General features: G+C 36.8%; 1 protein-coding gene across 1 annotated transcript in view; it reads left to right on the forward strand.

Annotated features, from left to right (window-relative positions):
* The window catches only part of LOC125225978 (titin-like), a 47,563-nt gene that overhangs the window by 30,178 nt on the left and 2,928 nt on the right, over positions 1–14,457 (forward strand). Inside the window, exons 28-43 of the mRNA XM_048129793.1 lie at positions 733–819; positions 1,794–1,880; positions 2,520–2,606; positions 3,162–3,254; positions 3,637–3,717; positions 3,851–3,934; positions 4,661–4,744; positions 5,502–5,585; positions 6,981–7,067; positions 7,673–7,783; positions 8,377–8,475; positions 8,887–8,961; positions 9,163–9,258; positions 9,426–9,545; positions 13,003–13,647; positions 14,106–14,354. Of these exons, the coding sequence (XP_047985750.1) occupies positions 733–819; positions 1,794–1,880; positions 2,520–2,606; positions 3,162–3,254; positions 3,637–3,717; positions 3,851–3,934; positions 4,661–4,744; positions 5,502–5,585; positions 6,981–7,067; positions 7,673–7,783; positions 8,377–8,475; positions 8,887–8,961; positions 9,163–9,258; positions 9,426–9,545; positions 13,003–13,647; positions 14,106–14,354 (2,169 nt within the window). The remainder of the gene's footprint in view (positions 1–732; positions 820–1,793; positions 1,881–2,519; positions 2,607–3,161; positions 3,255–3,636; positions 3,718–3,850; positions 3,935–4,660; positions 4,745–5,501; positions 5,586–6,980; positions 7,068–7,672; positions 7,784–8,376; positions 8,476–8,886; positions 8,962–9,162; positions 9,259–9,425; positions 9,546–13,002; positions 13,648–14,105; positions 14,355–14,457) is intronic.

Here is a 14,457-nt window from a genome sequence, read left to right on the forward strand (position 1 = left end):
TACATATTCTCTTAAAAATAGGTGAATTAAGTAAATAAAGAAGCAAAAGCGAATAATAAAAAGATAAAAAATAAATAGTATAAGGTAAATAATATTGGCGCCACCTTATTAGTAATAATTAACAGGGTCGCTTGCGAGTGGGACACTACAGTATAACTTAGTACCGTGGTGTCCCACTCGAACCTGTCATCGGCATGTCCCTACCATTTTGGAAAAAAATGCTTCCTAGTCGTCCCGTCATTTCCTTTTCTTCAGGAAGAAGGTGACACTTAACGTGACGCATAGAAAGATAGTACAGTCAAGGTAATAAATATAGATGCGGTGGAAGTGCCACAAATATGTATACACGACTTTATTGCTTATGCGTCAAGGTTGTGGAATGTATATACAGTTTTTGGCACTTTATCCGTATTTATTAACCCCGATACAAAAACGACGGGGTGTTATAAGGTTGACCTGTCTGTCTGTTTATTATTATAGTAGTGGCATCGTAGCTCCTAACGTAAGAACCGATTTATATTTCGTTTTTTTTTTTGTTTGAAAGTTAAATTAGTCGGGAGTGTTTTTAGTCATGTTTCATGAAAATCGACCACTTTGTCGTGTTTTTTCTTTCAAAATTTTAATATTGTGGTTATATTTAATACCTTGACTTTAAAGTGCCTACTTTCAAGTTTGTATGAGGCTTTATAATAAATAAGTCAATTATTTAAGTCGAAAACATTTTTTTCCAAGATTGCGGTTCTTCGCCGGAAAAAGTGGAAACAATTTGCCAAAAAATGCCTGTTGTAAACCCGGTCGACGAAACATGCGAACCACCAGGTAAACAGTCAAGGGGATATTTGTATTTGTACGAACATATTTCTTAAAAATAGGTAATTTAAGTAAATTCATTAGAAAGAAAAAAAATATATAAAAAATAAATACCTAGTATAACATAAAGAAATATCGGGGCCACCTCAGAGTATAATACTAGAGAGCGGATAATCCGTCGGCAGAGCTGTCGCAGCTGTTAGCTCGTTGAATATACAGATGTCGTTGTGTGCGTGCGTGATGACCAGGGTTCGGAAATTCGGGAGCTAAGCTGAGCAAGTATGGAGTCGGCTTCTTAAAAATAATATTATTTATGATTTAAATCCCGGGATCCCGGGATTGTATGCAACATCAGAAAATTGTTAATGTGTATCAATTGTCGTTGGGTTATGCCTTTTTTAGCGAATTTCGTCAACATATGTACAAGCCGTTTTAACGATATGTCGGCAGCATGTACAAAAAGGACACGTGTTAGTCCATTTAAGGCCTTAATTTAGGTATTGGTATTACGGGAAGTCCCGGGAAATTTATTAGTAAAACCAAATTGAGTCCGCCTCCATACTAGTCAACATCACGCAAAACAAAAGACTGAGGTCGAAGTTTAGGTATAGAAGCTCCCGAATTTCCGATCACTGGTGATGACGCGACTCGCTGGTCGTTCGCATGTACACAGACTCCAAATGTCACAACTAAAGTTAATCCTCTTCTTAATCTAAATTTTCCTTAGAGATGTATATGGTCTCCAAGAGTCAGGATCCTATTATAATTTAAATATTAACTAAAGAAAATAAACAAACAAGAACCAAACAAAGTGCCTCAATGTAATATTACATAAAATTCATGTTACTATGTAATAGTACGTACAATCGCCATCAGATCTATCGCAGCAGCCAAGGTGCTTTAAAGTTTGAATGAGGCTGTATTGAATTTTCACATCATTTTTTGACAACATCAATCTTGTGTGATCTGATTTTTTTTTCTAGTTTGCTGCTTTTCTTCGGTAAAAGGGGAACCAAGTTGCCAAAACCTGCCTGTCGTAATCCCGATCGACCAAACACACGAACCCCCAGGTAAACAGATTTTTTTTACTTTATACTCAAAGCCTGTGTGGTGACGGGTTAAGAATTTCACCACCCCCTTTCTTCCCGTGGGTGTCGTAGAAGGCGACTATGGGACATGGATTAAATTGTGGCGTAGGCGAGAGGCTGGCAACCTGTCACTGCAATGTCACAGTTTCGTTTTCTTTCAACCCCTTATTTGCCAAGAGTGGCACTGAAGCTTTAGTAGTTTCATGTGTTCTGCCTACCCCTTTATGGGATACAGGCGTGATTGTATGTATGTATGTATGTAAAAAATATTTGGGCACCTTATTACTGTAGTGTCCCACTGCTGAACAAAGGCCTCCCTAATTTTCCTTCACTCAACCCTGTTATCGGCATTTTCCTATCACTTTGAGAAAAAAACGACCAAATCGCCCCGCCATTTTTCTTTGTTTTCAGGAAAAAGTATGTATTTCTCAAGAGTTTGCACGAATGGAATGAACGAATTTTTTATTGTGTAACCTTCGTCGGTATATAGTCGTAACTGTCAAGAAACACTTTTATTGATTTATTTGCGTGCCAATTCTTGTGAATTGACATGTAGTACTTAATAATCATTTATAGACAATGGCAATCTTGTGTGCGCTGAAAATATATGATTTTTCCCAGATTGCTGTTATTCTTCGGTAAATGGGGAACCAACTTGCCAAAAACTGCGTGTCGTAAACCCGAACGACCAAACCGGCGAACGCCCAGGTAACCAGAATTAAGGGGAATTTTGTATGTATAGTCGAGAAATTTAATTCCCTACCCATTTCGTTCCTAATAATTATGGGCCACCTTATTATTGAAGTGTCTCACTGGTGATCAAATGCCTCTCCAAGTTTTCTTTTCCAGAAAAATAGTTTACCTAGGTACTTAAATGTATACCTACACGAAAGATAGATAGTAAAGTTGTCCTAGGTACTTTAAAATTTACGACCGGTCTGGCCTCCCTGCCTACTAAGCCGTGGTCCCGGGTTCGAATCCCGGTAAGGGCATTTATTTGTGTGATGTGGACAGATATTTGTTCCTGAGTCATGGATGATTTCTATGTATATAAGTATTTGTATATTATATATATCGTTGTCTGAGTACCCACAACACAAGCCTTCTTGAGCTTACCGTGGGACTCGGTCAATCTGTGTGAGAACGTCCTATAATATTTATTATTTAAATAACTATAATTTGAATGAGGCTGTATTGGATTGTCCCATCATTTTTCAACAACGACAATTTTGTGTGAGCTGAAAATATTTAACATTTTTCCAGAGGGCCGCCATACTTCGAAAAAAAGACCACCGACTTGCCAAAACCTGCCTGTCGTAAACCCGGTCGACCAATCCTGTGAACCCCCAAACGAAGGTAAACAGAATCATTTTTTTTACTTTATACTAACCCCCTTATTCATAACATGAACGTTATAAACGTGATATCGTTTGTCCCTTTCTATCACACCAATACGTCGGAAACGGAAGATTTTTATCGGCTTGATAACTTTAGTGAACGTTTTATGAATAAGGGGGTAAGAATATAAAATAAAAAAATGTTGAGTGACTTATTACTGTGTCCCACTGCTGACCAAAGGCCTCCCCAAGTTTTCTTCACTCGACCCTGTCATCGGAAAGTTCCTACCATTTTAGAAAAAATACATTCAAGCCATCCCGCCATTTCCTTTTTTTTCAGAATTAAGGTATTATGACAACAGCAATCTTGTGTGACCTCAAAATATTTGATTTTTTCTCAGTTTGCTGTTATTCTCCGGAAAAAGAAGAACCAGTCCAAATGTCTCCCATCAATGCGATCGACCAAACATACGAACCCGCAGGTAAACATAATTTAGGGCATTTTTGTACGTAGGTACAGTCAAGGAATTTAAATACCTACCCATGTTGAATTCTCTCATTTCTTGACAACAGCAGTCTTATTTAAGCTGAAAATATTTGTTTTTTTTTTTTCAGTTTGCTGTACTTCTCCGGAAGAAGGAAAACCAACTCACGAAAAGTCTGCCATTAGCATGATCGACCTAAAATGCGATTCCACAGGTAAACAGGAATCGAGGGATTTTTGTATGTATCGTCAAGTAATTTGAATTCCCTATCTATTTCGTTGAAACGACGGGCGACATCAGGCGCAGCCCGACATTCAAGCATAGCTTACTTTTACACACAGTGGTAAGGCTGATTTTACATTTACCAGTACGCTTGACCCTGTAGGATCGGGCACAGCCCGCCATTCAAGCCTCCGCCATAAGGCCACAATTTTAGACACTGTCAGTGCGTTTTCACATTATCCGATCCGATATCGGATGTCGGACCGATAGCCCATAGGTATATTTACGCCGCCATCTTTGATTTTTCTTTCAAATCCTTCCGACATCCGCTATCGGATCGGATAAAGTGAAATGAAAACGCACTTATTCTGTGTTTCGGCACGACTTTCTCGATAGCGGTAGTTCCCACCATGTTTAACGTCAACCATTGCGGGTCTCTGAACGCAGCCTAATTACCCGAATTTATAGACAACTGCAATCATTTACCCTTGTAAGGCCCAATGTACATTACAATGTACATTTTTGTTGCAATCAAATTTGAATCTTCCAGGAACCAAATAAAGTAGAATTCCCATTGTTACATTGCTTTTTGAAACAAACGAAATTCTCATGAATGTACTTTTAGAACAAGGGTCAAATTCAAAACGGGGAAATTATCTATGGTGGGCCTTATGAGGGTATGACTGGTATGAGCTGAAAATATTTGTTTTATTTTCAGTTTGCTGTTATTCTCCGATAAAAGGGAAACGAACTCCCCAAAAGTCTGCCGTCAACATAATCGACCAAAAATCCGAACCTCCAGGTAAACAGAATCATGGGGATGTTTGTACGTACAGTCAAAGAATTCAATTCCCTACCCATTGCATTGAAACGTTGTTACTTGTTAGACATTACGTAACGGGTTCACGCTTACAGTCTAAGATCGTGTAGGCAAACACGATACCATACTTTTTTGAGTATTACAGAAAACTAGCTTTTGCCCGCGGCTTCGCTCGCGTTAAATTCGAAAATCGCTGAATGCTCCATACAAACTTCCACTCCCCATTTTAGGAAAGTGGAGGGTTAGAAAGAGACAAAAAGTAGCCTATGACACTCTCCATCCCGTCAACTATCTCCACTTAAAAAATCACGTCAATTCGTCGCTCCGTCTTGCCATGAAAGACGGACAAACAAACAGACACACACGCTTTCCCATTTTTAGAATATTTATGGATTAAAACATAGTTATGCCAACTAGCATGTCATCTCACTGGAATAAAAGAAACAAGAGTCATTCATTCCATTCGTGCAAATTCTTGTGAAATGACCTGAAGTAGAGTTCATTAGGCTAATTACGAAAGTCGTCTAATTACGAAAGTCACATAAAAATCATAATACTTAATCATAACCAATATTATTTCCATCATATCAAGATTCCCCTTTCGAAATTACCAAAGCATTTCTGTGCTTCTCGAAAAGAAACTAAACTTAACATATTTTAAACTGAATGAGACTGTAATAAATTGTCTTATTTTTTGACAACAGCTTCTTGTTTGACCTAGAAATATTTCTTTTTCCAGTTTGCTGTTATAATCCGGAAAAAGGGAGACCAACTAGCCAAATTCCTGTCGTAAACCCGATCAATGAAAAAAGCGAACCCAAAGGTACTTACATAAAAAATTTTTTTTGGTTTTTGTTGAACTTTTTTTTTGCCGATATTTCGACGCTGATATATATCATGACCAAGTAAAACTAAAAAAATCAAAAGGCAATCACGCTATACCTATCCCGGCCAATATAAGTCTAATGAAAATAACCGTGATTACCGTGAATCATTCTGAACTCTTAGGCCCACTTGCACCAACCACTTAACTCAGGGTTAGTGGGCTGTCAACTGTCAAATTCCATACAAAATGGTGGGTTAACCCTCCGTTGGTGCAAGTGGCCCTTAAACAAAGGTTTGGTACACCGACAACAGCTTTCTACGAAGTTTGGCACCAAAACCAACACGGCTACGAGTAATGCATATTACAATTCGTTAACCTCTTTGCCGCCAATGAGCTAAGGTGAGCGTTCTGAACAGTTCTGAGCGAGCATTCGTTCGTTGGTGCGCAGATGAAAATACTTTACTTCCATACGTTTAACGGTGCACGAACAAACGAATGCACTCTCAGAACTGTTCAAAACACTAAGTGAAAACGCAGCTAGTATAGGGAGTCAATAGATTTTCCACAAGAGCTCTCGGCCGCGTCCGGTTTCGTGTATGCCGGGTGCCCGTTCTCGTGTTACACGGATCCAGATTTGTGGCACGTTCGAATCGAGGTCCCTGTAATCGAGGTGCGTGTGATCTGTGTGTCCGTGTCCACGAATTCTAATTACACGTGGGTCCGGTTTGTTCTCGACGTATAGTGACCATCGGACGAAAAAGAGAAAAATGAAAATTAGTCCCAACAAAATTAAATATTTAAGGAATGTTCCGGGACCACGCTATCAATACTCGAACGGGCTACATGGGCGGGGACTTTAGCGGGTTCGTGTATTTTGGACGCTTCGCACCGCTGAGGCTAAGAACACGGAAGTACGGGTTGGCGTTTAGAATGGATATCGGAAGCCTTTTTGTGTACCCGATACGCTACGACTTGATTGATATGACATTGATTGGTTAACGGCGGGTTTACGTGCAATTTTTGACATACCATTAATGACATTTTATTATTTATTGCACCTGGCGTCAAAAAAGGGTTATAATAGTTGTCTAAACGAAGTGTCTCAATGCGAACAATTTATATAACCGCTGCGGAATCCGTCCCAAATTTCTCGTGTACTTATGCTGTTTTTGAGAACGCCTTGTATTTGACTCTAAGACGGCCCGTGAACTCGCGTGCAATTTTAAATATAGTCCATTGCGCACTGTTGATGTTGATTGTATGAAAATACAATTGTGCACACCGATCAAATACCGCAATGCAATGAAACTCGCATACCAGTTCTCGCACCGAGTAAAGCCAGAGTGGTAGTGCTCTCTTCATGATGTTGTATAAAATATTAATTTTTCTCAGGTCGCCCTGCCCAAGTAATAAGATCACCTACCAACTTAGCAAAGCCTGAAGTAATGTCGAAGCCAGATAACAAAAGTTCTTGCCCAGGTAAACAAAATGTGCACATATCAGTCGCGTACGAAATCTACGTTTTTATGTACCTTAACTAGCGATCCGCCTCCTCGACTGGGTATTATACATATAAACCTTCTTGATGAATAAGTATAATATATATACCTATTAAACAACCGCATCGAAATCCTTTACGTAGTTTTAAAGATCTAAGCATTCAAATGGTCAGACTGATTGAAAAGACAACAGACCTTTATCATTAGGTCTCCTTGAATCTTGGATGCATTTACTTCTAAATAAGACTACAGACTACAGTTCCTATATCCAAATGAATACAAAGTTACCTTTCGATACTTAGCTTGGTATGATTCTCTAGCATTTATTAGGGACACAATATGAGATACCTTTTGTATTGTTTTCATAAACATTCTATGGCCTCCTGAGTCATAGAAGCAATTGTTTTCAATTTAAAGTTAGTACTTAACAAAAGTTCAAAATAAATTTTGGAATTTTACACGAGGACTGACTTGAGGAGGAGAATAGGAGATTCATTATTCATCATTGAAACTTCAATTCTACCATTTCTACCGACGGCGAGCTATGGGCATCAAGTTCAATTTGTGAAAAACATTTTTTTCTAGCTTGTGCGGTTTGTCCTGGTAAAGAAGATAAATGGTCAATTTTTGATCTATCACCTGAGGCGGAGGCCAAATGGAATCCACAAAAAGTTAGAAGTTCCGAAGACAAAGGAGGTTAGTACAGCAAGCTACAAATAAAACTCAGTAATTTAAGTTATATTATTAAACTAATAAAGACATATTTGATATTGTTTACATTTTGAAAGACAACTGTAGGTTTAAACATTAAATAAATGTCATATACAAAGAAAAAGTGACCAAAGCCTCCAGTGCTCCGAGCTGCACTGGAGGCTTTGGTCACTTTTTCTTTGTATATGACATTTATTTAATGTTTAGAACATAATAGTAGTGTTACTACTTAAAATAACAAGTTAAAATATTTTCTATGAAAGTAATTTAATTTGTTCTTAGAGTGAACTGTAGGTTTTATAGAGAACGCTCTCAGAATAACTTAGCAAGGCATACATTAGCTAGCGCCCTTTTTTAGGTTAAATAAAAAAACAGAATATTAGGTACTTACTACGAGAAATATATCTTATTTAGATGGATTCAATTTCAATAATATCTATCGTTGACTTAGTGTAGTAGGTACATAAGTATTAGCAACATAAATTTGCGTATAAAAATAATAATAGTTTAATAATTTTAGTACCTATACTTTAAGGGTTATTAAGGAAAACCCTAAGCCGTAATTTGATTTGTTCTAGTTAACTGTGTGTGTCCTAAGCAAGAACTACTATTTACTGAAGAGCCTGAGCCTGGGCCTAAAATTAAGCCGAAAAAGCTTAAAATAATCACAGACAAAGGTAAATAAAATTATTATTACTCTGTCAGCTTTAGACCCTATTTTAAGAAAACGCAAAATTAAAATATTTCGTTCGTCTAATCATAGTATTAAAGACATAAACTTTGTACTTATTCGAATATAGGAATTCGACATATTAAAATCGGGTAACTCACGTGAAATTTTCGAAGATCGCTCGACATGTTTCGCTCCGTAACGAGGAGCATTTTCATTGAGCACGCGCGATGCCGATGTATCCTGACGCAGACCTGCGTAGGTATAGTATGCGTGTGTATGGTTCTCAAAAGCTGCTGCTGTTCTAGGAAGTAGCAGGTTCGAGTCCTGCTGGGTGTGTGAAAATTTTATTTTTTCATTGAGTTCAAATATTGAAAAGCAATCCTTGTGATAGCTTAAATAATTTGATTTATTCTAGCTTGCTGTATATGTGCTGTTGTAGAAGACATATCAAGTTACGAAATAACTCGAACCCATAAAGACGAATGCAAAGGTAAACGAATATAAACTGAAATGTATACTACATGTTGCCTATATCTTTTAATTTGTTTAAATGATATGTAACATTTTATAAAGCCGGTAGATAAATTCCTCAATGTAATGAAACTCGCACCGTGTAAATATGCCGTTACTCGCCAACATCCTTTTGCCATTAATATCTTTGGCTCAGCTGAAACCATTATATTTTTCCCAGGTTTATGTCCTTGTGTTGAAGAAGATAAATCAATTTACGCTGACTCATTCCCGTATGGGTATAACGAAAACCAGGAACCCATCTTAAAGACTAACCGTATGTATTGTAGTTTTTATGATTGTGGCTCTATAATTCTACAACAAATATTGTATACAACCCTTAGTTTATCGTGGGACTCAGTTAATCTGTGTAAAAATGTGCTGTAATATTTATTTATTTATTATGTACCTATGTAGAATATTGGTATATAAAATTGTTTGCAGGTAAGACCATCGTCATAGGTGAAGAATATTTGTATTTGTATAATACGTACGGCGGCGTCGATCAGACAGACTCAAAAACGAAGAACTCAACTTCTGCTATTGAAATTATTGAGATGAAAGGTATGAGAGAGACTTGTTCGCTTATATGCCTTAAATATTAAAATACGACCTCGGTCTATTTAAATCAAGAGTAAATAAACTATTACTGAATCGGTGAGCGATCTTAGACTGTCTTCACTTTCCATCAGATGTGACTAGGGTCAATCGCCGATCTACAATAAAAAAAACCTAGGGCCCATTTTCACGATGCGAGAACCTTTCATGCGAGTGTCATTGCATTGCGGTATTTGATCGGTGTGCTCATTTGGGTACGTATCACAATGTCTAAAATGAAAAAACCTAACGTTAAATGACCTACGTTTAAAATACCTAAAATCAAAATACCTAATGATTTTAAATACCTAAGCAAGTTACACCTACGCACGAATTACCGAAATTTAAAATACCTATTGGACTAAATACCTAATGTTTGAAATACCAAAAACAATGTCACCTAAATTTTATACACCAACATTTGAAATACCCTATGGTCAAAATACCTAAAATGATTAACCGGTCAAAATACCGAAGTAGTAGGGTAGGTTCCGCGAGCGTAAAAGAGGGTATTGAAGTATTAATTTTAAGCATAGTATAGTTACGCATAATTTATCTAGGCATATTTTTGTTTGTTCGAATATATGTTGTGCATAAAAGTTTTTCGTCGAATGGTTTTTATGCATAACATGGTTTAGTCGAAATTTATCACGCAGAATTTTTATCATAGCTAATACTACTATATTGATGTTGCAGTTCTAACCTAACCTAACCGACTCTCCTCACTGCATTTAGTATGGGTGGTTATTCTGATTTTAAGAAATATGCCAAATACAATTATGCAAATCACTGCTATTCATAAAAAAACAATCGGCGTAAAAAGTATTATGCGAACTTATTTTCGGACAAAGTAATATTAGTATTATTTTAGATTATGTCAAATAAGTTTTCTGCCAAATTAACATTCGTCGAAAATCGATTATGCGAAGTCTGTTATGTGAAAATCGTTCCGGACAATTAAAGGTATGCCAAATAGGAACCCGATAGGTTTAAATCCGATATTAGAGTAGGTTTAGGTTAGGTTAGAAGTGTTAGAACTCCGCCCTTACACAACAACGAACCGCTTTTAAAGTAGGTTTAGGTTAGGTTAGAACCGTGACCACGCGCAAAAACAGTTTACAGATTAGGTTTAGGTTAGGTTAGTACCGTGACCACACAAAAAAACAAACAGTTTACAGAGTAGGTTTAGGTTAGGTTAGAACTGCGATCACACAGAAAAGAACGGCTTACAGAGTAGGTTTAGGTTAGGTTAGAACTGCGACCCTACACATCAACGCACGACCTTTAAAATAGGTTTAGGTTAGGTTAGAAGAAGGTTAGGTTAGTTGTGACCAAACATAAAAACAAATAATTTACAAATTGTAAAATTTTAGAATAAATAACAATTGAAATAGGTATACAAAATTGAAATAATATTATGCGTAATAAATTTTATTTAATGTAAAACAAAATGAAATGACAAAACACAAAACAAAATACCACAATATAAAGTATACTCGGAATAAGTTATCTACGAAGTAAAAGTCCACGGTTTAATTTGACTTGTATCGATCATTCTACGATATGAACTGTCGATGAAATGAAATTATTTGAAACGTTGTCTTTGAAATAATATTCGATTAATTGTCTGTCGACGATTCAAGGGTAAACCGGTTGTTTAAGCCCCATTTATTAGACATTTTTGCTTTTCGGATTTAATCATTAGGTATTTCGATTTTAGGTATTTTGAACGTAGGTCATTTAACGTTACTTTTTTTAATTTTAGGTATTTTGAACGTAGGTCATTTAACGTTAGTTTTTTTATTTTAGACATTATAATATGCACCTTTTTAAACTTTAGGTATTTTGAATTTCGGTCGAAACACCATTATGTATTTTGATTTTAGGTATTTTGAACGTAGGTCATTTAACGTTAGGTTTTTTTTTAACTTTAGCTCACATTGTGATACGTGCCAGTTCGTCCCTAATAATTACCACAGAACCGAAGTTTGGTTTTTTTAGTTCTTTGTGTGTGTCTTTTTGACATACTAAAATATAGTAAAATATATTTATGCAAAATGCGTTTTTTCGACCGCCAAAAGTTGTATGAAAAATTACTATGGAAAAAAAATCCTAAAATTTAAAAATCGTCTCTGGTTTCAACTTATGGGGAATTAGGCGGCAAATTTTTTTATAGCGTTGATGTTTAGCAAAAATATAAATATTTTTCACTATTTTGGTAAAATAAAAAATGATAAAAATCATAAATTTGATGAAAGGAAGTAATTAAAACATAAATTTCAGCAATGTAATTTTTTTCATATGTCCCACACCATGGTAAATACGGGTACGATCCGCCTGGTGATTAGCAGTTACGGTAGCCTATGACGCCTGCCAATCTTTTTTTTATGGGATGCGACAATTTATATACTTATATTGAACCCCACCAAAATACAAGTTCATGGTAAATACGGTTACCCAATAGGAGGATTTTTCTCCCGCGGACGCGCGTTATCCTGCGAGCTAGCTGAGGACTGTTAAGGGTGCCTTTCCACCAGAGATGTGTTATGGATGCTTCTGATATCCACAATCAGCTTAGTCGAACCCGTTCCCGTAGCGCTACGCTTTGTGAACAGTGAACATGATTGGTGGATATCAAACACTATCACGTTGCGCATCTCTAGTGGAAAGGTACCCTAAAGGGCCAGCAACGCGCATGTGGAGGCTCTAGATTGGCAGGCGTCATAGGCTACCGTAACTGCTAATCACCAGGCGGATCGTACCCGTATTTACCATGGTGTGGGACATATGAAAAAAATTACATTGCTGAAATTTATGTTTTAATTACTTCCTTTCATCAAATTTATGATTTTTATCATTTTTTATTTTACCAAAATAGTGAAAAATATTTATATTTTTGCTAAACATCAACGCTATAAAAAAATTTGCCGCCTAATTCCCCATAAGTTGATACCAGAGACGATTTTTAAATTTTAGGATTTTTTTTCCATATTAATTTTTCATACAACTTTTGGCGGTCGAAAAAACGCATTTTGCATAAATATATTTTACTATATTTTTAGTATGTCAAAAAGACACACACAAAGAACTAAAAAAACCAAACTTCGGTTCTGTGGGAATTATTATGACCCCCCCCCCCCCCCCATACAAATTTTCATTCCACTCCTCTACTAAAATAATAAAAAGAAAGAATATATAATTCGAAAAAATTGTAGATCGATTATCAAACTATCAATAATTAAAAATTCTACATATTTAAAATTTCATGTATCATCCTAGTTCATGTATGAATATTCTTCATAATAATAAGCTTCATAAGATCTTTCCATTTAGACTTGATTTTCACCTTGTTATCGCAATCATATGTCATAACCTTTAGATATGGACATGTACCAGTGTATTGACAGTAAGATTAATTCCTCAGCGTCTAAAATAACGCCCAAATCCTCCTCGAAGAAAACCACAGATCCCATAAAAGACACACAGCCCCAAACAACAAATGATCCATCTGTCAATGATTCTCCAACAGAAGCACCAATAACTACAGAGTGCCCACCAGCCAAAAAGACAGAACTCATAAAGGTCACACTCCCCACAGAGCGCCCACCAACCGAAGAAGCAGAACCTATAAAGGACCCAAAACCTACAGAGGTCACACTGACCACAAAGTACGACCCTATCAAAGAGGCAGAATCTATAAAGGTCGCAAAACCCACAGAGTGCCCACCAACTGATGAAGCAGAACCAATAAAGGATCCAAAACCTACAGAGGTCACACTTCCCACAGTGTGCGGACCTACCAAAGAGGCAGAATCCATAAAAGTCCCAAAGCACACAGAAGTTAAAGTGCCCACAGAGTGCCCACCAACCAAAGAGGCAGAACCTATAAAGATCCCAAAACCCACAGAGGCTATACTGCCTACAGAGTGCCCACCTACCTACAAGGTCAAAAGACTCACAGAAGTCACTCTGGCCACAGTGTGCGGACCTACCACAGTGATATCATCTACCAAAGAGCTCATACCTACCACAGAAAACCCACAGTCCAAGGATGAGACCAGAGCAGAAGGTAGATAACTCAATTAATCTTCTTTTGTATCATGTTCATACAATAACGACAGAGTTAGTACAGTCAGCATCAATAGTAGCGGATGAAATAATGCTCCAAAAGTACAGGTCAATTCATAACAGTTGGCACAAATGGAATGAATGAAGCTTTTAATTAGTAAGTGACACATGAATCAGTATGCAGTCGTGACTGTCAAGAGCCACTCTTTTATTGCTTAATCTCCATTCGTGCCAACCCTTGTAAATTGACATGCATCTGCCATCCTAAATAACCTTTGTAAATCTATATTTAGAAAAATCAAAAGAAAACTTGCGAAATTTAAATATTTCTAGTGAAAATTACGAGCTCTTTCTTGTTTTATGCAGATACAAATCTAGTTTATCTGGTCACCTTATTATCTATATTTTAGTTAATATCTTTAGTTTTGTACATAATAAAGGATTGTCTTTGTTTCTCAGCGCCAGAAACAATAATTGAATCATCCTTGACGAAAACCTCAGATCCTACAATAGTCATACAGTCCCAACCAACAGAGGCCCCATGTATCAAGGATTGTTCAGAACCCTCAAAGGCCCCACTAACCACAGAGATAGAACCAATAGAGGTCCCAAAACTCACATGGTGTTTAATCACAGTGGCCACTTCTACCACAGGGACCACACTGAGCCCACAGACCAAGGATGCTACCACAGATCCCATCGAAGAAGGTATTCATTCATTTGAATTCTGTAACTAAAGAGTTAGTATCACGAGGCCGATTCACAGTCTATAAAATTTATTTATTTATTATTATGTCATAAAAGATCACTT

Source organism: Leguminivora glycinivorella, chromosome 5 (assembly GCF_023078275.1).
Source record: "Leguminivora glycinivorella isolate SPB_JAAS2020 chromosome 5, LegGlyc_1.1, whole genome shotgun sequence".
Classification (NCBI taxonomy): Eukaryota; Metazoa; Arthropoda; class Insecta; order Lepidoptera; family Tortricidae; genus Leguminivora; species Leguminivora glycinivorella.